The following is a 22,814-nucleotide window of genomic DNA, read 5'->3' on the forward strand; positions in this document are numbered from 1 at the left end:
CGGAGGCAGCATACAGAGAAGGAAGAGCGACCTCTCTGGCTGATTATGGAACTGCACCGATGGGCTTTCCAGTCAGTCCAGCTGCATGCCTGGCCCTCGTTCTACTGCACACCTGGCACTGTTCCCAACGCAGCCTCCTGTCTGCGCTTGCATCGTCATTGGCCTGTGTGGGAGCTGCAGCCATCAATGCTAGCGCTTGCGTGTCAGCTGGGGTAGTGCTGCTGATCAGACCCGCATATGGGAGCCCGCGGTTTGTGGCGGGTGCCAGAACTTCAGGCACAGATTTTGCAATTGCAGCAGCAAAAGGGAGGCTGTTCTTGGGCCCACAGCTCCTATCCATGGGGGAGGCGGATGTGCTGACCCCCGGGGGATCCCCCGTCCCAGCCCCCAGCAGTTCGTGCCCAGAGAGGGACCTGTCATTCTCTTTCTGCGATTTGTTCCAGGGATTCCTGCAAGCAGAAATCCCGGAAAGGGAAGGACTCGCCGGACGTAGCGGAGATGCTGAAATTCACCAAGGTAATGGGGATCGCCTAGCTCGCTGCGCATGCTCTTTGCTGGAGAGCAGAGTAGAGCACCCCCCTAGCCTCACCACCTGCCGATTTCAGACTATTGCCCCCGCCCTTTGCGTTAGGGCAGCCCCTGCTGGAAAGGGCATGTGGCCTCCTGGCCCTCTTACTGCCCTCCACATGGAGCCGACCCAGAGAGGCTCAGTGCCCTGCTAAAATCCTAGAGTGTCTCTCCCCTCTGGGCTGTTGGTTCGAATCCACCGGTGGGAACGGAAAGCTGTTTGATGACCTCTGTGAAATGAACATGTGGACGCCATTTGGCTGCTAGGAGATGCGAGTTCATTGCAGTCATTTGCGATCAGCGGAGCTGGGACAGGCCAGGGGCTGAGCAGGCCATGGGAGATGAATCCTGCGGGCGGGGCTGGCTCAGCAGGCCGGAAGGTCAGGCTGCACCTGATCTGTGGCTCAGTGGAGGTGCTTGGTCTCCGGAGGTGTCCGATACGGTCAGGAGCCGTTTCCGCAGGCAGGTGCAGTGTGGGTTTGCTGGGGAAGCCTGTGTAGCGTGGGATAGACACTCATCAGTTCCAGAGGACGCCTGCCGGCTGTGGATGCAAACCAGATCTCAGGAGGTTTCCTGGCTCTGCCTGAGGTGCTGGTCCCTGCAGGGTATCGGTAGTAATGCACCGGTGGTTTGCAGTCCTCATTCAGACACCAGTAAACTCAGCTCATGGGCTGGCCTGAGACCAGGGGACTGCCTAGTGACCAGTCCCCAAGGGACATACCATAGCGCCCTGTGCCTCTCTCGGGCTAGGCTCTTCGCTCCGTGTCCTTCTGGTGGGGCCCCCACCTGACGTGGAATTGTGCACCCTCCTCCCGCCCCTTCCCCCCATGTCAGGGGCTCTGTGCACCCTCCTCCCGCCCCTCCCCCCCATGTCAGGGGCTCTGTGCACCCTCATTCTTCCTGTCCCCCCATTTTCCCTTCCCCCTCCATCCTAGGGTGTCCCCCCCCCAATCTCCTTCCTCCAGGGGCTCTGTGTGTCCCCCCTTCCTCCCCACCCTTCTTTCCACCTGGGAGGCCAGTCATTGGGTGCTGCCCTGCGGTGCTCTCGGACGGCTGGGCAGAGAGGAACGGGGTATTGCTGTGTGCGAATAGGTGCCATCAGCCGGTCGGTTGATCTCCAGGTGCAGTGAGGGGCTGGAGGCCGTGGCTCTGCTAAACCGATGGCAGGGGCTCGGTGCCCGCGGGCTCACTGAGCGTAGGGCTTGGCAAGTTCAGCCGCTAAGCCCAGCAGCGTTCCACGCTGGTAACTGATGCAAGCTCTGCTTCTGCTCTCCCCGGCCAGTGCCCGCTCCAGGAGTCGCTGATCGAATTCCCTGACAGCTGCCTGAACAGAGCCGCAGCCGAGGCCTTCCAAGGTGCGTGGGAGGCGCTCGGGGGAGCGGGCACTGGGCAGGCTGCGGGGCGGAGGGGGGTGGAGGGCAGGCCGTGGCGCCCCATGCTCAGGGGCGTCTGAGACCAACGTGCCCAGCAGGAGGTGGCCTTCTCGTGCCATTGCCTGCTTAGTGGGACGCCCTAAAACCTTGGGTGTGTTAGTGAGAGTCCAGCTGAAAACTCAACCCCCGTGAGCCTGCTGTCCCCTGCCCCCCGCATGGGGCGCCGTGGCCTGCCCTCCGCCTCCCTCTGCCCCCCGCGGCCTGCCCTCCACCCCCCTCCGCCCCGCACGGGGCGCCACGGCCTGCCCTTCGCCCCCCTCCGCCCCGCGGCCTGCCCTCCACCCTCCTCCGCCCCGCAGCCTGCCCTGCGGCCTGCCCACCACCCCCTTCCGCCCCGCGTGGGGCACTGCGGCCTGCCCTCCACCCCCCTCCACCCCGCATGGGGCGCCACAGCCTGCCCTCCGCCCCGCGGCCTGCACTCCGCCCCCCTCCACCCCGCGGCCTGCCCTCCGCCCCCCTCTGCCCCGCAGCCTGCCCTGCGGCCTGCCCTCCACCCCCCTCCACCCCGCATGGGGCGCCACAGCCTGCCCTCCGCCCTCCTCCACCCTGCATGGGGCGCCACAGCCTGCCCTCCGCCCCCCTCTGCCCCGCGGTCTGCCCTCCATCCTCCTCCGCCCCGCGTGGGGCACCACGGCCTGCCCTCCACCCCCCTCCACCCCGCAGCCTGCCCTCCGCCCCCCTCCGCCCCGCCTGGGGCGCTGCGGCCTGCCCACTGCCCCCCTCCGCCCCGCGCAGGGCGCCATAGCTTGACCACTGCCATCTTCTGCCCCACGTGGGGCAGGGACAGTGAAGCTCAAAGACCTCACCCCAGGTGGGGCACTGGAATCTCTGCTGCCCCTACTCAGGAGTGGGCTGAAGCCGGCCCGTGGGCCCAGATCTGGCAGTTTCCGACGGGCTGATAACCAGTGAGTCAGTGAAAAACCAGGAGTCTGGGAGCCAGCGCTCCAGGAGGCCCCTGGGACTGGGGCCGGGGAGGGAGAGCCCGCTGGGGCCGGGGAGGGAGAGCCAGCTGGGGCCGGGGAGGGAGTGCCCGCTGGAAGGGAGCCAGGAGGTTTGGTGGCTCTGGGTTTCATTTGGCCATCCTCCTCCCCCGCCAGTTTGGGGGTGCTGTGAACTCCTCAGCCCCTCCCCCGATCTGGGGCACTGTGACCTGCTCTCCTCCGGGTCACAGGACCCACCCAGCGGGTCTGGAGCCAGGAGAGCCGCCCCCTTGCTCGGGGCAAGGGAAGGCGGAGCCTGTCACCGAGCGTTGGTTTGTCATCCCCAGCCGTGATGAAGTTCATGGGCGACTGGCCTCTCAAGGGGCAGACGGAGCTGGACGTCGTCTGTGCTGTGCTCAAGGTACCTCCCTCCCTGGGGAGCAGAGCAGGACCCCCAGGAGGGGCTCCGGGTCAGTGGGGTGGGCCCTGCCCTGCAGCCCCAGGGCCGGTGGTGGGTAGCGAGGGCAGCGCTCAGCTTGTGGGCCTCCCTGCAGCTCCCAGCCCGAACCCCTACCCCGCAGTCTGCAGCTAAGCGGGGAGGAGGCTGAAGGTGGGGGCAGACGGCTGCATATTGGCCAGCGAGGGAACAAGCCACGTGGCCTGGGAGAGGCCCCAGGAGCAGGCTGCAAACTGCACCCCTCCGACCCAGCAGCGGGGGGGCAGGGATGGCAGCCGGCACGGTGGGGGAGCAGTTACAGCTGGAGGGGCAGGGGGCTCCCCAGCACCAGGGCAGTGACGCCCGCCGGTGCCTTTCTGTCTCCAGCTGTGCGCTGACCAGGAGGTCATGAGGGATGAAGTGTATTGCCAGATCGTCAAGCAGACCACGGACAACACCAGCCCCAAGATGTGAGCAAGTCCCTCCCCTTCCTGTGGTGTGGGGCCCGGGCGGGCCTTCTAGCGCTGGAGCCCCACCCTGTTCTCCCCTCCCTGGCCAGCTGGCCTGGGCTGTGTGGCCTCCCTAGTGGAGGGTCTGGGGGGGAGAATCCCAGGGAGCCTCCTGCGCCCCCAGTCTGGTTGGGACTGGCTGATAGTGTCACTGCGGCACGATGGGCCTGGATGGGTCAATATGGCTCCTACCATCCTAGCCACCCCTGCAGCTGGGAGAGCCTTCCTTGGCCACTGGAGGTCCCGCCCTGCCACCCCCCTCCATGTTACAGCACCACTCCGGGCCCCTGCTCTCTCCCCTTCCCCTCGGCTCTCTCCTCCTCCTTCGCGTCTTCGTTTTACTCCTCCAATTCCTCTTCCTCGCCTTCTCCCTCTCTCGCCACATACCAGAGCTGATGGGGCAGGGTCCCACCCGCCTGCCCGGAGGCCTGGCATGGAAGGGGGTAAGGGGCACAGGTTCCAGGCCTGTCCCAAAGACTTTCTGGGGCTGAAGCTGCACTGAGCAGCCTAGGCCTCTCCCGCTCTGAGACCTCTTTCCCCCCACTCCCCACCCCGCCCCGCGGCTTGGACAGGGACAGCTGTCAGAAGGGATGGCGGCTGCTCTATATCCTGACCGCCTACTACAAGTGCTCTGAGGTCCTGAAGCCCTACCTGCTGTGGCACCTCCAGGAGACCTGCAGGAGCCCGGGGGCGCAGTTCCAAGGTAGGACGCTCGTTCTGCAAAGCCGGGAACCCCGACCGGACTGGCGTGGGGGCCTGTTCTCATCAGATCTTACCTGTATTTTATCATCTTCCATCCCCTCCTCCTTATTAGGACATTTATAGATCCTCTCCTAAGGGATGTCCGAACCACGTGCTCCTCTGCACCTGTCGACTTTCCCCCAGCCCTTAGTTTAAAAACTGCTCTACGACCTTTTTAATTTTAAGCGCCAGCAATCTGGTTCCATTTTGGTTTAGGTGGAGCCCATCCTTCCTGTATAGGCTCCCCCATCCCAAAAGTTTCCCCAGTTCCTAATAAATCTAAACCCCTCCTCTGTACACCATCATCTCATCCACGCATTGAGACCCTGCAGTTCTGCCTGGCTAACTGGCCCTGCGCGTGGAACTGGAAGCATTTCAGAGAATGCTACCGTGGAGCTCCTGGACTTCAATCTCCTACCTAACAGCCTAAATTTGGCCTCCAGAACCTTTCTCCTATCCTTCCCTATGTCATTGGTACCTACATCAAGGTACCTCCCTCCCTGGGGAGCAGAGCAGGACAGCCGGGGGGGGTGCTCTGGGTCAGCAGGGTGGGCCCTGCCCCGCAGGGCCGGTGGTGGATAGCGAGGGCAGTGCTCGGCCCGTGGGCCTGCCTGCAGCTGTCAGTCCCTGAGCCCCTATCCCGCAGTCTCCGGCTCAGCTGAGAGGAGGCTGAAGGTGAAGGTGAGCTATCAACACTCCCCTTTACAGACCGGGAAGGTGAGGTACAGACCAGCGGAGCAATTCGCCCAGGGGCACACCGGGATTTCCGGGCTCCATTAGATCACCTGCCCCCACGTCCTGGGCTGTGCCCCTCCCTGGTTGTGCCCAGGTGTGTGTTTGATACCGCGGGCCTGCTCCTGGAAACCATCAGGCCAGTTCTTGTGTGCCAAGGCTCGGTGTAAACCCTGCGCCCAACCCCTCTGTCTGCCGGACGTCACGAGCTCAGCTGCCGTCCCAGCCAGGATGAGGCTGCCTGGAAATGTGCTCCGTCACCACCACATCGGTTTCCATAGCAGCGAACATGTTTCAAAGGAGCAGGGCAGGCACTTCATGCTCTCTGGAACCAGGCGCCTGCAAAATGGAAAGAGAAGCGGAAGCAGGACAGAGCCAATAGAATCACAGGGAGGGACAGGGCGCGTCAGGAATGTTCACTGAGCCCCTTTCCTCTGAAGAGCAGAGACGAGGTGCGGGGGAGAGGGTTAGAGGGACACTCCCGGCTCAGCCCCGTACAAGGGGCATGGCCTAAGCCCAAACCTGAGGGCTAGGAACTCTGGAATTCCAGACCCAGCTCTGACACCAAACTCCCCGTCGACCTTGAGCAAGTCACGTCCCCTCCCCGTGCCTCAGTTTCCCCCTTGGCGACAGGGAAATCTCAGGCTGGCTTCTCTTATTCAATCACTTGGATCACGGTGGCCTGGACGGTGCAGCAGGTGCTGCCCCAGTCCTATTGCTGCATCGGGAACGAGTCTTAACGCTGGTTTGCACGGTGCTGTCAGTGCCGGACCAAAAGCTGCACCTGCCCTCCACACTTTGCATTCTAGGTCAGACAAAACCTGACATGCCCCGGGGCGAGATGGCTAACGCCGAACCACTGGGCCATGGTGCTGGGGACACTTGTCTAATACAACTAAGCCCCACTCACCTGTTTTTCCTGGGGTGACCCCCAAGCAGCCCTCGGACGGCACCGGCTTTCAGTCACTGCTGGTAGCAGCCTAGCCAGCAAAGGCTCCATGTTCCAGTCTTGTCCCTGGCTCGGGTCTGGCCCATCACTTTGGAATCCCACTCTCCCCCCGTTCCCCATTAGTATCCCACATGCAGATGTGAGCCCCGGCCATTGCCTGCGTGTGGCCGAGGAGCCTTGCTGAAGAGCAGGTTAAGGCTGTTCCCTGTGAGCGGTGGGGTCTAGGGATCGGGGTGTTTGTCCAGCCCAGAGGAACGGGGCTGCGAGGACGGGGAATTAGCAGCATTTACACCCAACCTCAGAAATCCTGGCAGCTCCCTGTTTGGAAACAGCGCCAGGTGGGCTTGCCCAGGCCTGTCCTAGAGCCATTAATAAATGGCAGCGCTGCCCATCTGTGAAGCCTTTATCAGCCAGCCCGTGATTCCCAACCCAGCCACCACTTATTTCCTCATTAAACGCTCCAGGCTTACAGCTGTTTAAATGGCTCTCAGGGAGGAGAATTGTCTGCAGTGATAGATTGCCCCAGCCTGGCTCCCGGCCAGACCCACTTCAGCTGCCGTTAATGGGACCTTCTCCCACCGGCTCTGCATCCAGGAGCGGCTGGGAGGGCAGGGCCCACTGGTGCCAGGGCGAGGACTGAGACCGATCTGGTGATGCTCACACCCGGATCCGAACCTGTTCTATGGAGCAGTGCAGGCAACGCTGCTGGACTAGCGGGCTGCGTGGCCCGTAGGGCAGGGGCTGTCTTGTCATTATATGTGTGTGTACAGCTCCTAGCACAATGGAGCCTGACCCCTAATCAGGGCCACTAGATGCTACTGCAGTACAATGGTAGTCAGAGCACCAGAGCCTCCGCCGTGCCTGAGGCAACATGCCAGGCAAATAGGGGAGGGGAAGGGGGAAAAAGTGGGGACAGGAAATGAAATAAACAGGGCTGTCAAGCGATTAAAGCAATTAATCGCGTGATTAATCGCACTGTTAAACATGACTAGAGTACCATTTATTTAAATCTTTTTGGATGCTTTCTACATTTTCAAATATATTGATTTCAATGACAACACGGAATACACAGTGGGCCGTGTTCACTGTATTTATTTTTGCTTATAAGTATTTGCACCAACAGAATACAACACAGAATACAATATATATGAAAATGTAGAAAAACTGCAGTTAATCACAGTTCATTTTTTTGAGGTAATGGCTTGACTTACCTGTGATTAATCGGCAGCCCTAGAAATAAACGTAAGCTTCGATTACAGATAGGTGCTACGATACCCCCCCCTTCCCCCGCAACACCTCATGATTTTGGGGTTGTTTCCCCTCTGAACCGGACCTGAATTTCGTTGTTAGCCACTGTCTCTGTAATGAGCCAAAGCCACGCTCTGGGTCTGGCCTGGTTTGGGGAGGTGGAGGCCTGGAACCCTGCGCTGTGCCTGGTGCCCGTCTCTGCTTTGACGGGGCTCTGGTGTCCGTCTGTTTAAGGGATCGCGAAGGCCTGCGAGCAGAACCTCAGGAAGACCTTCCAGTTTGGAGGCCGGCGCGAATTTCCCAGCAGCATGGAGCTCAAAGCCATGGTGGTGAGTCCGGAGCTCACGCAGGGGCCCTGCAATGGTGTCAGCGTGCACCAGGCGGGCACGTGGGGAGAAGGCTCTCTGAGGGGCTAGACTGGGTCACAAACAGCTCACCTAGGGGATGGCATGGGACTGTACCCCTTGAGCTCCCTGGGCTTACAAAGGCCGAGTTCCTCCAGGGGGCTCCACTTTCCGGGCTCCCCTGCTATGGCCTACGTGGTTTGTCTGTGTCTTGCTTCCAGCTGGGAGGGCTAGAACGGGGCTGAGCAGTTGGCTACAACTGTGGGTGGCTGCAGCCAGGGCGTGTTACCCCTGTGATGCCTACGGTAGGGCTGGGGGGAGGAGAGCAGAGGCCTTTCCATGCTGGCAAGGGCTGAAATGGACAGGAACTTGCAAGGATGGGGATGGTATAGGCCTGACTGCCCTCTTGTGAAGACGGCTTCCCGCCTCTCTGAAATGCCCCTGGTGTCTAACCGAGTGGTGCTGGAGCCAGACAGAAAGCGCATGGGGATTCTGCTAGGCAGAATGGGATCCCCCAGAGGAAATCTCCCTGCGCCAATATGGGAGAATCTAGCCTGGGGTCTTTAGCCTGGCCTCTGGAGCCGATGGATGGCTTAACGGTTCGGAAACCTTCCTGCTTCTCTGTGCTTTACCCCCAACCAAGGCCGGTCGGAGCGCCAAACGCCAGCTGTTTCTCCTGCCGGGAGGGATCGAGAGGCACCTGAAGATCAAAACGTGCTCGGTACGTCAGCACAGGGGCCCGACACTGCCCAGATCCCCCAGATCCCACTCGGGCTGCTCCCGCAGAGCAGTGATGGAGACGAGTGCGGGAGCGGAGAGAGCACCGAACGGGAGCTGAGCGCAGCCCCTCCCCAACAGCGGCATTAGGGAGAGCTCCCCAAAGTCGCTGATTTCCCTTGGGGGGGCTCCAGGGGGAAGGCAACGCTTCCAGGCAGCATCCCTCCCTGGCGCAGTGCCAGGTGGCTGCAGCACGGGCCAGCTCAGCAGCACTTGGGCGGGGATAGGACACGTCAGAGCTATCGGTTTCACCTACAGCTGGGCCCAGGCTCCAAAGGTCAGCGCCGGGGCTCGCGGGGTCCGTAGGCTCAGAGGGCGGGAGGGGACAAAGGCAGGGGAGCGGGGCTGATGTTTAAGGTTTGCCCAGAGTGGAGCGTTTTCTCGGAGCCCCAGTTAACCCGAGGCGGCTGGCACCTGGCTGCCCACCAAAGGCATGTGCAGGTTCTTGTTACCTGAGGCTGAACCTGCTGCTCTCTCACCTGGGGGGGGGGCGGAGGAGATCCCATGGGGTCGCCGGCCCGGCCCTAGGATGGAGCAGCGAAGCACCCAAACTTCTGGCCATGTCTCTGAACCCATGGCAGATTCCCCTGCTGCTGCTCCTCATGGCCTGCTCCTGCACGCTTAGCCCACACTGGGCACGGGGTGCTCAGCACCTTGTGGGATCAGGCCATCCAGGGCTTTGCCAGACAGCCAGGAAGGGGTGTCGCTCCAGGAAGTCCCACCAGCAGTGCTGGGAAGAGACCACGGTGGTGGGGGCACAATGCCAGCGCTAGAGCCTCCTTCCCGGCCTTCGAGGGGCTCAGCTGGGTGGTTTGCCCCTCTCTAGGTTGCGCTGGACGTGATCGAGGAGATGTGCTATGAAATGGGGCTGCATCGGCCCGAGGCCTTTGACGAATACGTCATCTTCGCTGTTACCAACGGAGGTGAGGCTTGGGGGCAGGCAGGGGGTGGCTCTCCCCATTTTCTCCTCTAAAGTGGTCCCATCCCAACCCCCGAATCCTGCCCAGTGGCCTGCCTCTGCCATTGGCCATTCCCATATTGCATGCCCACCGACAGGCGGCCTGAGCTGACCGGCGTCTGGCTTCCCCAGGCCCGCAGGCGGCATCACAGCAGGTGATGGCACTCAAGTCCCAAATGCATTGGCGGGGGACTTCCTGGCTGACCTGATTTCCATGGCCCGCCGCCAGAGACTAGCCATGGGCAGCAGCCTCCTGGCTCTGAGCCCTGGCGTCCCTCCTCCTTCAGGGAGTAACGGCACAGGCCATTGTTCGGATCAAGACGCTGCCCCATGAAGAGAAGAGAAATGAAACCCCATACGGAATGAAAACACGAGAGAGATTCACTGCCTCGCCCTGTTGAGTATTATTGCCTAGAAATCCCAGTTGAGCCATTGTGCTAGGCGCTGGGTGAGCATCTAGGCACAGACAGGCCTGCCCTACAGAAGTTACAGTGTAAACAGGCAGAGGGTGGGAGGGGAAACTGAGGCACAGAGCAAACAAGTGACTTGACCACTGTCCTGCAGCAGGTCAGCTGGGAATATCACCCAGGCCTCCTGATTCCCAGTGCAGCGCTCTGCCCACTAGCCCACATTGCCTCCTGTTATAACTTGTATGAAAAGACAAGCGTAGGAGGCTTTCGCACCTGGCTAAACACCACACAGCTCCTGGGCATTGGCTGAACAATCTGTCTCTTGCCTCATGAACCGGCTGTCACTGCTGTTCCCTGCCAAGTTCAGCGGCTACCCTGGGAGACTGCTCAGGGGGCACTGACTGCATTGCTTGTGAGGGATGTTTTTATCTTGATGCTGTTCCGTTAAGCCCTTTGTGTGTCCAGAGGCATAGCCCCGTGTGATGTGCATTCCCTGCTGAGGTGAAATACGGCACCGAGAGCCCGCCGCCGCCCTGAAGAACGGGCAAACGGACCCAGACAGCCATTTCTGTGCCAGAGTAGTTTATTCCTAACTGCCAGTGGCTGCCCGACAGCGGGAGCACGAGGCAATCGCCAGTCGATCCAGCGCCCAGTGATGCTCCCTGGCACAAGCGAGGCCTGCCGCGAGCGTGGTCCTAGAACACCCCTTTCTGGGCATCCTCTGGCAGCGCCAGGCCCCTCCAGCCGGCGTCGGAGCTGAGCTGCCGGGCTTGGAGGCACAGAGAGGATGGGAAAGCCACAGGCAGTGACAGGAGGAGGAAAGCGCTGTCCTTTCTCAGCGGCGCTCAGGGCAGGTGAATGGTGCCAGGGTCGCAGCCCTGGCGTTTCTAGGCACAGGACGGGCACAGCGTAGACAGCAGCCGTGCAGGTTCCACCTCACCCTGCCCCAGTGGAGTGTCCCGTCCCCTGGGGCTGGCTGTGGGCTTGTGCTGCCTTTGAGGGGTGCCCTGCTTGGTATTTTTGCAGCTTGCAGGGCAGTGCCAGGAGAGGGAGGTGGATTATTGACTTCAGCTTTCTTCTGAAACGCTGAAAAGGCAGGAAATGGTTCACGGTCTCCCTGCACTTCCTGGGGCCGAGCCCCCGCTTCCTGTCTGTGCCTCTCCACAGCTCCCGGCCGCCTCGTTGGCTTGGCTTAGGCTAGCCAGTGGCCTAGTTAAAGTGTGGGCGGGGGAAGGGTTGTAAAGGGACCGTTGGAAGGGCTGTGTGGACGGGCCCAGAACCACCAGGAAATAGCATCTCTGAGTCATATCCTGCTTTCTGGGAAATCACTGCATCACCCTAGGAATGTCACCCGCCTTCTTAGCCCCACCAACCCTCTCACTCCCTCTCCACTGCTTTTTATGGGGATAGTTGAAAGCCTCTTCTTGGAAACGGAGCCCCGGGGCTCTGAATGTGGATTCTCCACTGTCGATCTGATCCCTGGCTGAGGGGCTGTGCCGTGAGAGGGGGCGGCACAGTCCAGTGACACGGGCTCCTGGGATCTAATCCTAGCCCTGCCTCCGACTTGTTCTGTGACCTGGGGCAAATCAAGTCACCTCCTCCTGCCTCAGTTTCCCCATCTATAAAATAGGGCTTATGACACCCACATTCAGCTGTCTGTGTAAGGGCTCTCCTGAATTCTGGAATTATATCATGCTCTCAGGAGTTACATAGATGATTCCAAGTGCCCCAAATCCTGAAGCGTTTAGAGCCAACCTGCAGAAGGAAACGCGGACTCAGCTTGTGTCCTTTTGGGACGACGTGTAAAGAAGGCCTGGACTTTTATTTTAAAGGTGTTTTATAGGTTTTTTTCTGCCTGTTTTTTATCTTAGAACTATCAGGAACGGTCAGGCTTGTCTTCCCGGTTTCTGACGGGTGATTGAGGCTTGGTCTACACGTAAGACGTACCCCAGCGTAGCTATGTCACTCAGGCTAGTGATGTCCCCCTGCCGCCAACCCCCCCAGAGTAGACTTAGCTATGCCGCCATAGCTAACGTATGGGGAGGTGGTATCTGCCAGGGTTAGGACAATCTCCTTCTGTCAGCCTACGCTGCGCCTTCACAAAGGGACAACGCCAGCGAAGCGGTGCTGACGGGCCTACGCCGGCATAGGCTCTGTCATGTAGACACAGCCTCAGAGATGGGGCCTGGCAGCGTTCTCGGCTTTCAACGGAACGGGCTGGGTGGTTGAATCCTAAACAAACAGAGCTGTTCTCCCAAGGGTTAAGTAGGTGTGGACACAAACCAAAGTGTCAAAGAGTAGCAATGAATCCGATTTCATTGCTCTGCATACACCATTCAGTTCTCCAGCCAGCTTTACCCTTCTGCATTGGAAAGGAGCAAAACCAGAGCAGCCCGGCTGGCCTTTCCTTGCCAGGCGGCCTTTAAAACTAGAGCCACACAGTTGACTCTTCCCCTGTGCTCCCCATAGGTCAGAATGTCCGCCCCGTCAGCAGACGGGAGTATATCCTTGACGTGGCCACGGAGATGGAGCAAGTGGACAACAGCTACATGTTCTGGTACCGGCGCGTCATCTGGACCCAGCCGCTGAAATTTGACAACGAGCTGTATGTCACCATGCATTATAACCAGGTAGCAGCTCAGATCCAGCCAGGGGCAGAGGGGCAGTTGCCTTAGTTTAAGGAGGCCCTCGTCCTCCTCCCTTCCCTGGAGTATGGGCTCAGGGGTGTCTGAGGAGCAATCTTTCATAAAACCAAGCTCCTGACCGCTCGCGGTTATTAAAGATCCCCTAGCCCCTTTCTGGCAGAGCAGTGGGGTTAGCCCTGGTGTCCCAGCCACATTCCACTGCCAGGTAATTAGCTTCTGTCTGCCTAAACACCCCCCGTCTGGAAAAACGACGTTAAGGGAACATTAGGCAGGTTGCAAAGCCAAGCCCCCCAAAGTTAGGAAAGGCCAGAACTGATGCGGACTGGGTGCAATCGTCATTCAGCCAGCTTGTGCCCGTGCGTTATGGTACAGTCTTTCCTAACCTGATCACGTACTATTTTTTTCCACAGGACACGGCCTCATTCAGTGCCCAGGATGGATGGTTTTCACTTACTGAGCAGCTATTCAATATTTCGGTTTCTCCGGGTTGTTCAGAGTCTGGCCCCAGGCCTTAGCCGCTGCATGCTATCCAAACCCAGCTCTGAAGACAGAATTATTCATTTCCTCATGGGCTTTTTTCTCTGGCGCTCATCACTGTAGTGTCTGATCGCTTCGCAGACATTAGTGGATTTATCTTTAGCCCTGTGACGTGGGGATGGTATTATCCCCATTTTACAGCTGGGGAATTGAGGCACAGAGAGATTAAGGTAAACAATTTCCACTAATTTTGGGTGCCCAATTGGAGACACTTAAGCCCTGGTTTTTCTGAGTCCTTAGCTCTGTGTGTTCAAAGCCCAGCTCTAGTTGTGAGCGCTCAGCACCTCTGCAAATCAGACCCCAGGGTGTCAAGTTGGGCACCCAGAAAATGAAGCGCGCACAATCAGTGACCACCTCTGAAAAGTTTGGTTTAAGGGACTTGCCCAGAATCAGAAAGAAATTCTGTGGCGGAGGCAGGGATAGAATCCAGTTCTCCAAGGCAGCTTTCAACCGCCTGAACAGTGAGATCCTCCTTTCTCTTCCTGCAGTCCCCTGCCTCGGTCACTACAGACCTTTTCACTTCTGCAGCAAATAAATCAGGATTCAACAGACAACAGCCTCCTTCATTACACAACCCTGACTCATCCCCAGGGCAGATCCATCCTGGGCATTGAATGAGGCAGGAGGCTTGTGGAAAAGATAAGATGTGATTGTGTAATTAACGCCTGTATCATACTGTGCATGCACAAGGGGGCCACATTAAGGCTGCAAAGACCCCCTTCATTCTGGCACTTTCTTTTTCTTTAAGGGATTATTAGTAGTATTTTATTATTTAAACTGTACTTTGTATTTATTTGTTGATTCTGGCATTCTCTAACTTGTATGCTTGACTTGGCAACCTTAACAATGTTCTTTGAATGTCATTTGGTGTGTGTGATTTACTCGGTTTATTGACAAGCAAACTGAAAAAAAACCCAGCAGTTCCATCATATTGCCCCCCGGGTGGGTCGCCGGCAGGATTGGAACCTTTAGATCCATCGCCCAGACCTCTGCCATGTGTGCTAATGGAGTTACTGGAGTCCGTCAGTAGTAGGTTGTCATCTTCTGTGTGAACCAGCACTAGAGGGGGTTGGGACTCTTAGCCAGAAGGTTTCATGGATATTTGCTGACAGTGGAGGAATGGTGAGACTCAGGGATCTTGGGTTCCATTCCAGCCTCTGGAGAGGAGTGTTCTCTGATGGGTGCAGCCTCTATGCCTATTTCCCTCAAGCTTAGGGTGACCAGATGTCCCAATTTTATAGGGACAGTCCCGATTTTGGGGTCTTTTTCTTATATAGGCTCCTATTACCCCCCACCCCCGTCCCGATTTTTCACATTTGCCGTCTGGTCACACTACTCAAGCTAGACTCCTGATGTCCCTTTCCCTCCAACAGGCCGACATTCTTCTCCTTGCCCCACTCTATCCCAGTCTCCTTGCCCAGCTGGTCCCAGAATTCCCCTAGTTCCTCCACAGATCTCAGGTGCCCCCCTCTGCCCTGGGCATCCCCCCCGACTCTTCAAAGTGTGTCCCCCGAAGAGTGGATGCGTGGATGTGCCTGTACAGTCTAAGACCGCGATTCAGGAAAGCATCTCCGTTCAGGAAGGTACTCAAGCCCCCACGCTTCTCTTTGAAGTCCATGTGAAGTTCCGTGCTTTGCCACTATCTGCATCATGTAGTTGTTATGCCGTGGCCCTCTCCGTGGTATCTGACTGCCTGTATGTGTGTGAACGCATTCACACCAGGACGTGCCCTTCCTGGGCATGTCCCATGGAGCCCAACAGCTCCCAGATCGGCTCCCATTGACTCCTGATGCGCAAGTGTGACAAAGCCACGCCCGGCATGCTCTGTATCTTCTTTCAGGTCCTGCCCGATTATCTCAAGGGGCTTTTCAACATCCTACCTCCCCTGCAACCCAGCGAACAGCAGTGCCAGCAGGTCTCCAAACTGGCAGCCCTCCAGCACCGGGCCAAGGACAGCATGTACCTGCCCACCATGTAGGTACCCTGGGCATGGTGGCGCTTGGGTGCTACCCTGCTAATCACGGCTTGTGTCCCATCATGGTGTGTTCGCACCTTAGTGAGTAGGGAGCCCCGGCTAGTGGCTGGAGCAGAGCTGCCAGAACTCCTGGGTTCTGTTCCACACTTTGCTGCTTACTCATCGTGTGACCTTGGGCGAGTCACTTAGCCTCTCTCTGCCTAATGTTGCACGTGTGTGATACGTACTGCCACCTCCCAGAGCTGCTTGGCTCCATTGTTTGCAGAGTGCCTCCCGGTCCTCAGAGGGCACGTGCTATAGACAGACAAGGTGTCATCGGCATCGGTATGACCTGACAGGCCACCCCAGAGTCTGTCTTCACTGCAGTCAGCCCAGTGTCTTATCTGGGTTTTGCCCCTAACCCACCTCCCATCCACACACACACAACCTCTCAGCCGAGTCTAGTGGTGCTTTCAACCCAGGCTAGCTGGCCTGGCTGAGGCTCTGGGTTCGAGTCCAGGTTCTGCTTCCACTCAGGCTGCTAACGCACCCACTCTGCAGTGAGGACACTGGCTAAAGAGTGCGGTTAGTCCTCCAGTGCCTTCCCACAATTCCCCCCCATGCTCAGAAGGACAGACAAGTTCTCCCACAATTCACTGGGAAAGAATTATAGAGCGGCTCGGCTGACTGCAGCACCAAGAACAATGGGGCATCCCCCCAGCAGAACTGGTGAGACACCGGGAAGGGGGGCACAGCACCAGCATGGACACAGGAACTCGGGTTGGACGTTGCAGTGGGGTTGCTCACACCAGGGCGGCGCTAAACCCGGGTGCTCTGACCCTGGTGCTGATCACCTGGGCTGTCTGCGCAGGACATCCCCCCCACAGAGAAATGGTTGCATGGAATGAGAAGATTCAAAATTCCGGTCTCAAATCAGAGCACTAACTATTGCTGTTGCGGTGAATTAGATCCCACATGTACTTTTGGGGGCTGGGGAATTCCTGGAATTTGAGTTACTACAAAAAAAATCTCCTGGAAGGTGAAGCTTTTAGAGGAGTGCAGAGAGCTTGCAGAATTGCTGCCCCGAGGGGAAAGGAGAGGGAGACTTTCTACCACTTACATAAGCCCTAAATGAGAAGAAAGATGAACTCACGTAGGAATTTCAGTTCCAGACCAAATGCCAAGGACTGAGGGGCTGTTGGCCTAAGGCTGCTTTGTGAACTTGGGTTTCCTGGTAGCAGTGACCTCGTGGCTCAACTCCAAAGTCCTCCAGTCTTATTAAACTGAGTGCGTAGCTGCTGTGACCCTGCCCTGCAATCTGATCCATGTGGGTATGCCTTTGCAGAGCCCCACTGACATCAGTGAGATTCCCAACAGGTGCCAGGGTCCATCTACACAGATCAGCTTGCAGGATCTGGGCCTAGGTTTGCCATGTATTCAGACTGAACTCCGTATATATGTGCTTGTCTCTGGGTGTCAAGCTGTAGGACCCTGCATGGAGGTGCAGAGCTGTTCTGCTGACTCTCCCTGGTAACCAGGCCAGGTGAGTCTCATTAGCACCACTAAGGAGCAGATCTGCTCTGCTGCAAGAGACAGCTAGTGGGAAGGGCAGGAGTCCTGCAGGGGGAAACACTCATCAGCCTGCTCAGGAAGGAGGCCCCAGTCCCTCAAAGACTTTTGCATGTGATTTAACTGGGTTCATAAAGCAAGGCGTGTGCGTGAGTCTTTGCAGGATGGGGACCTATGCTCAGAAGCACACTCCTGCTGTGCGGTTTTGTTATTTAATGGAGGCAGAGCCCCAGCGCGGGGCGGGACTGAGGCTGGACAATACCCATGGTGAATGTGCTGCATTAGGAGTGGGGTGGGGAGTGTCCCCTCCCCCCCGTCACTGCATGAGAATGATTCAGGGATGAGGGACTCCCCACCTCATCAAGACACCTGGGACTTGCCAGTAAGGAGCCCCCCTGAGGGCTGAGCTCCGGCTGCTATTACCCAAGAAAGGGTCTTTGTTCTTCCCACCCCCTGGTTCTGTGTTGCCCCGGTGCTCAGCACGTACCCTGAGCTGGGGGATGAGTGGGCAGCGCTCTCCCGCAGTGGGTTTTCTGTCCCGCGACGTAGGCAGGGAGGCATTTGCCTGGAGCTGGCTGTGACCTTACCCTGGCTCTCTCCCCCCCGCAGCCACGAGGTGCAGGGTTACGTCCCGCCCCAGTTCTGCCGAGCGCTGAAGGCTCAGTCGTGGCTCAACGTGGTGCTGCAGCGTATGCCACAGGTCCAGGCCCTGAGCGCCCATCAGGCGAGAGCTCAGTTCCTAGGTAAGCCGTCCCCCCGCCGGGAGCCGCTGCTGGGAGTCGGCCGAGCCGAGGATTGGGGGAGCGTTTTTAGATCAGAGGGGAACGTGGTCAAAGGCGGGGCAGGGCCAGGAGCGGAAGTAGCTGAGTGCTGCCCTGGTGTTGAGGGGCGCAGCAACAGACGCCCCCTCCCTCCATGCCACGGCTGGGCCTTTGCAGCCCAGATCTGGGTGGGTCTCGGCAGTGCCCCCCGCAGGCACCTGCCATGCCCTCGGTGCTGCCTTGGGCGTCCTGCCTTCTGTTCGCTCGTCAGGGATGCAAAATGTTGCTGCTCAGGCCGATTCCCAAGCTGGGGCAGAGGGTGGGGAGGAAGCAGGGAGGCTCTTGGTCTGGAAGAGACAGTGTGTGCCGTGCTGGGTACCTGGCACGTCGAGGGAGGGGCGAGTTAGAGTCCCCCGGCCGTGCCCCCGCACCCCCACGCCCTGAGCCGTCAGCCAGATCTCCAGCAGAACCTGTCCAGCAGGCTCAAAGAGCCCAGTTAACCCCCTCCCGCCTCCATGGCTAGGCCCTGGCCTCTACCGGCATAAACCTTCACGAAGAGCCTCGTGGGGGACAACCTTCCCCTCCCCTGGGGGCACGTGGGAGCCCAGAGGGGGCGGGGCTGTTTAGAAGGGGGTGTGGCCAGATGCAATGATTGATCATCTCCCTCCCTTAGCAGCTTCCACCAGCAGGGCTGCAGGACCGAATGCTGCCCCCCCTACTGGGCAGTGGCAGTACTACCACCTGCCCCAATGGGGAGGATCAACCTGTCCTAGAGGGGACCCCCTTGTTTCCCTTGTGGCTATGTCCCAGCCAATCATGGTGGCTCAGCCCCAGGGTCGGGTTCCTGGCTTTGCTGACTGCACGTCGTCTCCGCAGGGCTCCTGAGCGCCTTCCCCACGTTCGGCTCTTCCTTCTTCTACATCCAGAGCTGCAGTAACAACACCATCGTCTCGCCGTGCATCCTGGCCGTCAACCAGAACGGCCTCCACTTCCTCAACAAGGACACCCACGTAAGTGTGGGGGGCAGCAGGCCAGCCCCTCGCCCGGTCCCTCCAGGAGGTGCTTGCTCCTGACGTGCAGGGCGCAGTTGCAGCCGAGGCCTGGTCTACCTGGGGGCTGGCTCTGGCCAGCGTGGTGAGACTCCAAGAGAGCTCACTGGGCCTGGAAAGAGCCAAACTGCCCCCGCCCCTGCAAGTTGGCTCAAGGCCTGCTGCCCCCTCTGAAAGGACAGAAGCATGTCGGCCAGGCCCGTTGGCTGCTGGGTGACGTCTGCCCCGGGAGGGCTGGATCCAAGAGTGGAACCCATCGGGACTGGCATCATGCGGGTTGGGAGTGGGGCCGTGGGCTCTAGTACATCACAGAGAGGCCCACCCCCCACCCCTCCCCCGGACTCAGCCGTGCGACTCATAATACGGCAGTGACCCGTGTGTTAGACACCGGAGCCTTCACTCTGTTGTGCAGTGGATTCAGGTGACAGCTTAATTCTGTGTTGCTGTAACCTGGCCGTTGGACCGGGCTAGAGGGTTAACCCCAGTGGCCCAGAGAGGCAGGATGTCCTGTACATAGAGTGCCCACCCCATTCTCAGTCTGCCTTTCAGTGCAAAGCTATTGCCTCATGATATACGGCAATTTCCCCAAAGACTAATGGAGGTGAATTATTCAGGGGGCCCAAGGCAGGGATAGCTACTATGCCTCATTGTTTCCGTGTGCTCCCCCGTCCCTCTGTCTGTATCCATCTGTTGTTTCCTGTCCTATGCTCAGATTGGAAGCTCTTTGGGGCAGGGGCTGTCCTGTGTTTCTGGGTTTGTACAGCGCCTAGCACAGAGGAGTCCTGGTCCATGACTCGGGCTCCTAGGCGGGATTGCAGTGCGAATGATAAACGACAGTAGCCGGGAAGGATGGGATGAACTGGTAGGAAGGAGCTTGTAGTCCATACATTGGGGCCGGGTCCCCGGTGGGGCGCGCGTATGAAGGAGCTGCGCATCCGTCCCCAGGAGCTGATTGTGAAGTTCTCGCTGAAGGAGATTCAGTCCACGAGGACCCAGCGGCCCACGGCCGGCTCCAGCTACCCCTACGTGGAGATCGTGCTGGGAGACTTGATGTCACAGAGGATGACGCAGCTGCAGCTGGAGCAGGTACGGAGTGCAGTTAAGCGGCTTGCCTTTCCCCCTCTTTAACCCCCTCGACCCTGCCTAGATTCAAGGCCGGGCGCAGGGTAGTGCCAGGATGTGCTTAGGGGATGGGAGGGTCATGGCGAAGGCTCCCACGGTGTTATCGCCTCCCCTGAATTCACATGGCCATTTAGGCTCTTAGACTGTAATGTGACTCCTGATGGTTGGCTCCCCGGGGATTTGTGGGTCGAATGGCACAGATCCGAGGCCCCACTCCCCAGCCATGGGGCTGGCGGGATGCAGCCAAGCCTTCCTGGTTCCCCTCTGCAGGGGGCAGGATGCCAGGAGCCCATTCCACCCCATCCCACCCCACAAAGCACCAGGGAGGGTTTCTGTGGCCTGTGGGAGCAGAGAGTGAAGGGTGTGGAGCTAGCTTCCCCCCTCCCCACAAATGAGATGCGCTCCAGAGGGCAACATGGGCCCTCTGCACTGCACTCATGAGATACCCTGAGCCCCTGTATTACAACACAGTAAAGACAGCAGTGTCCCTGGCCAGCGGGTTGGGGGAGCACAGAACCCCACCAGGGTGAGGCTCAGGGCAGGGAACGCAGACAATACCCCACAGAGGTCGCTCCACGTGACTCATCCTCTCTACAGCCCCCTTAATTCTCTCATTGTCGCTTCTCTTCCTACTGTCTTCTCCTGGCTTCTTCACCCGGATCTCTGAAGCTAAACCTTCAGATGGTAGGTAGCCGCTGCCTCCCCGAGAGAATGCTTGTGGGTTGTGTTTGGTGCGGGTACAGAAATACAGTAAAGCCAGCACCGTCCCCAGCCTGTCTCTTCCGGGATCACTGCACAAAAGTGCTTCCGCACGCACCACATGCTCTGCATTGGCAAACTAAGAGACACATCTTCAGACAAGTTAGGTGTGCAGCAGCACACGCAGTGAGTGTGCGTTTGTGCTAAGCAGCCTGCTCTGCGTGTGCAGTTACCCACTTTTCACATGCAGTCCTGGTAATGCCACACACAAACTAAGCACATCATTGCAAGGAGTTCCTCATTACAGGGTTTGCTTTTTCCCCGCCTAACTTGCTTGGACAACCAGCGCATGGAGGCAGCTGCTTAAATACAAGGGAATCCAAGTGAGAAAAACTCAGGGTGCATCTGTGCTGCAGTCAGAGGTGTGATTGCAGCCTGCATGGTAGCGTCGATCAAAGCCAGCTTGAGAAACAACAGCAGTGAAGCTGTGACGACAGACTCCAGCAAGGGCTACTTGCTCAAGTATCTACCCACAGCCTTGGCCGAGGTTGGGCCACCCAGGCTGCCGCGGCTTCGCTGCTGGTGTTACTCAAGGTGGCTAGATTAAAGCTATCCCAGGTACGCCTACCCGCGCTGCAGTCAGAGCCCCCGATTGCCATCCAGATGTATCCTCAGAGTCTAAAACCCAATGAAATCCCGGCTCTGCCAGATGCCAGCTGGCCCAGCGGTGTCCAAAGTCTAATGCCCCATTGCATTCTCCTTTTAACTGCAACATGAGGACCCGGTAGATCATCTACAGGTTTTTATTGCTGGTGGACTCCTGCAAGGAGCAATTTCTATTCATCTCTCCAGGATGCAGAGGGGAAGGTGGCCTCATGGTTTAAAGCCCAGGACTGGGAGGCAAGACAACCGGGGCTTGTTATTACACCTTTCCGACGCTCTCGCTACCAGTGTTCGGAGCTGCTCAGTGTCCCTTCTTGGACCAGGGCCGTGTTACACTAACTGCGTATAGTTTTGTAGCTCAGTGGCACTGCCAGATATGGGGAACGTGGGAGAAGCAGGGGATGCTCTGGTGCTGCCTATTGTGATGGGTGGGTTGGGCAAAGGGCACCTCCAGTGCTGCCCCATGTACAAGGCCAGCGGTGTGAGAACGTTTCATAGAAAGTGCAATCAAACGCCAATGGGAGGCCACAGCGGAATAGTAACTAGAGGGAAGGACCAGCAGGGAGGAGGAGCAGAAAAGCAGAGAAGCTGGGTATTGGTAACCATTACGGGCTCAGGCCTGGGAAGTGCTCCCAGCGACAGCAATAGGTGTGGGTGGCGCTCAGCACCCGGCAGGAGGCACTCAGCACCTCTCAGGATTGGGCACTGTGAGTACAACTGGGTCACACAGCATTGTGCCCCTGCGGGCACGCACCACTTTCATTCCAATGCAACAAAACAGTGAGTCCAAAGGCAGCAAGGCACTCAGGAGGTGTATACCGAGGGTTTGGCATTCGGCTTTTGCCACTGCGAGATCGGATGCCACCCAACAAAATGGCCACAGCAAATTTCAGCAAAGGGGTGTAATTCATTCTAAGTCTTGCTGGGGGGGAACTAATGCTTGGCGGGGGGGAGGGTGACCCGAGTTAAAGTGCTCTAATGCTCCATTGTGCTTCCTTCTCTCTTTAGGGCCTAGAGTTGTGCCGCGTGATCGCCACCCACATGGAGAGTCTGTTGTACGCTCGCGAGAAGAGACTCACCCTCCCGCCCAGTGAGATTACGTTGCTCTGATCAGGCATGTTACATACACGCACACTCCCTCCCTAACAGCTACTTGAGTGAAAGCCAGCACGGAGATAAGCAAATATCTCTGTGTCCTGGGAGAGGCAACGTAGACTAAATATAGACACTGATGGGACAGATTCCCAGCTGGTTCGAGTTAGCATAGCCCCACTGATTTCAGTGGCTTGGGGCTGGGATGGGGGACTTACAGACCATATGTGAGGTCTGAGGAGTGAAGAGTGTGGGGAATGCAGTCTGGCCAGTTAACAGGTGAACACAGATGCCTTAATTTATGTTTAATAACTGCCCTCCTGGACATAGGGCGTGACCTTTTTCCAGAATCAAATGTATTTAATCCATTATTTTAGTAGCAACATATTAACAGATTGTCTTTGAGCAGGACATGCCCAGTTTTGCACATCTGCCTGTACCAAGGACCTGGCAATCCAACTGCTCGCGTGGTGCATACACCAGATGGCTTTTATTTGTGTTCGCTCCCGGTTTTTTGGTCTTGTTTGTCCTGTGATCTAATTCTCATTTTTATAAGTGTCATTGGCGCCTGTATTTGTATACTGGTCTGTAGCGCTGGCCCTGTAAATGGCTTCCCGTTTTTGTAACTTTTTTGCACTCAACGTTGCTTTGAGATTTTATTTTTGTTTCTAATTTGTGCAAAATTAAAAATTCCTTTTA

At 58.0% G+C, this 22,814-nt stretch overlaps 1 protein-coding gene across 1 annotated transcript in view; it reads left to right on the forward strand.

Moving 5' to 3' along the window:
* LOC101949124 (unconventional myosin-XV) overlaps positions 1 to 22,814 on the forward strand; it is an 80,424-nt gene extending 57,610 nt beyond the window's left edge. Inside the window, exons 51-64 of the mRNA XM_065559003.1 lie at positions 444 to 516; positions 1,850 to 1,922; positions 3,268 to 3,341; positions 3,744 to 3,826; positions 4,438 to 4,568; positions 7,770 to 7,864; positions 8,523 to 8,600; positions 9,483 to 9,579; positions 12,494 to 12,654; positions 15,047 to 15,180; positions 17,339 to 17,472; positions 18,367 to 18,500; positions 19,485 to 19,625; positions 22,032 to 22,814. Of these exons, the coding sequence (XP_065415075.1) occupies positions 444 to 516; positions 1,850 to 1,922; positions 3,268 to 3,341; positions 3,744 to 3,826; positions 4,438 to 4,568; positions 7,770 to 7,864; positions 8,523 to 8,600; positions 9,483 to 9,579; positions 12,494 to 12,654; positions 15,047 to 15,180; positions 17,339 to 17,472; positions 18,367 to 18,500; positions 19,485 to 19,625; positions 22,032 to 22,133 (1,510 nt within the window). The 3' untranslated portion in view covers positions 22,134 to 22,814. The remainder of the gene's footprint in view (positions 1 to 443; positions 517 to 1,849; positions 1,923 to 3,267; positions 3,342 to 3,743; positions 3,827 to 4,437; positions 4,569 to 7,769; positions 7,865 to 8,522; positions 8,601 to 9,482; positions 9,580 to 12,493; positions 12,655 to 15,046; positions 15,181 to 17,338; positions 17,473 to 18,366; positions 18,501 to 19,484; positions 19,626 to 22,031) is intronic.

This window comes from Chrysemys picta, chromosome 10 (assembly GCF_011386835.1).
Source record: "Chrysemys picta bellii isolate R12L10 chromosome 10, ASM1138683v2, whole genome shotgun sequence".
NCBI classification, from domain to species: Eukaryota; Metazoa; Chordata; order Testudines; family Emydidae; genus Chrysemys; species Chrysemys picta.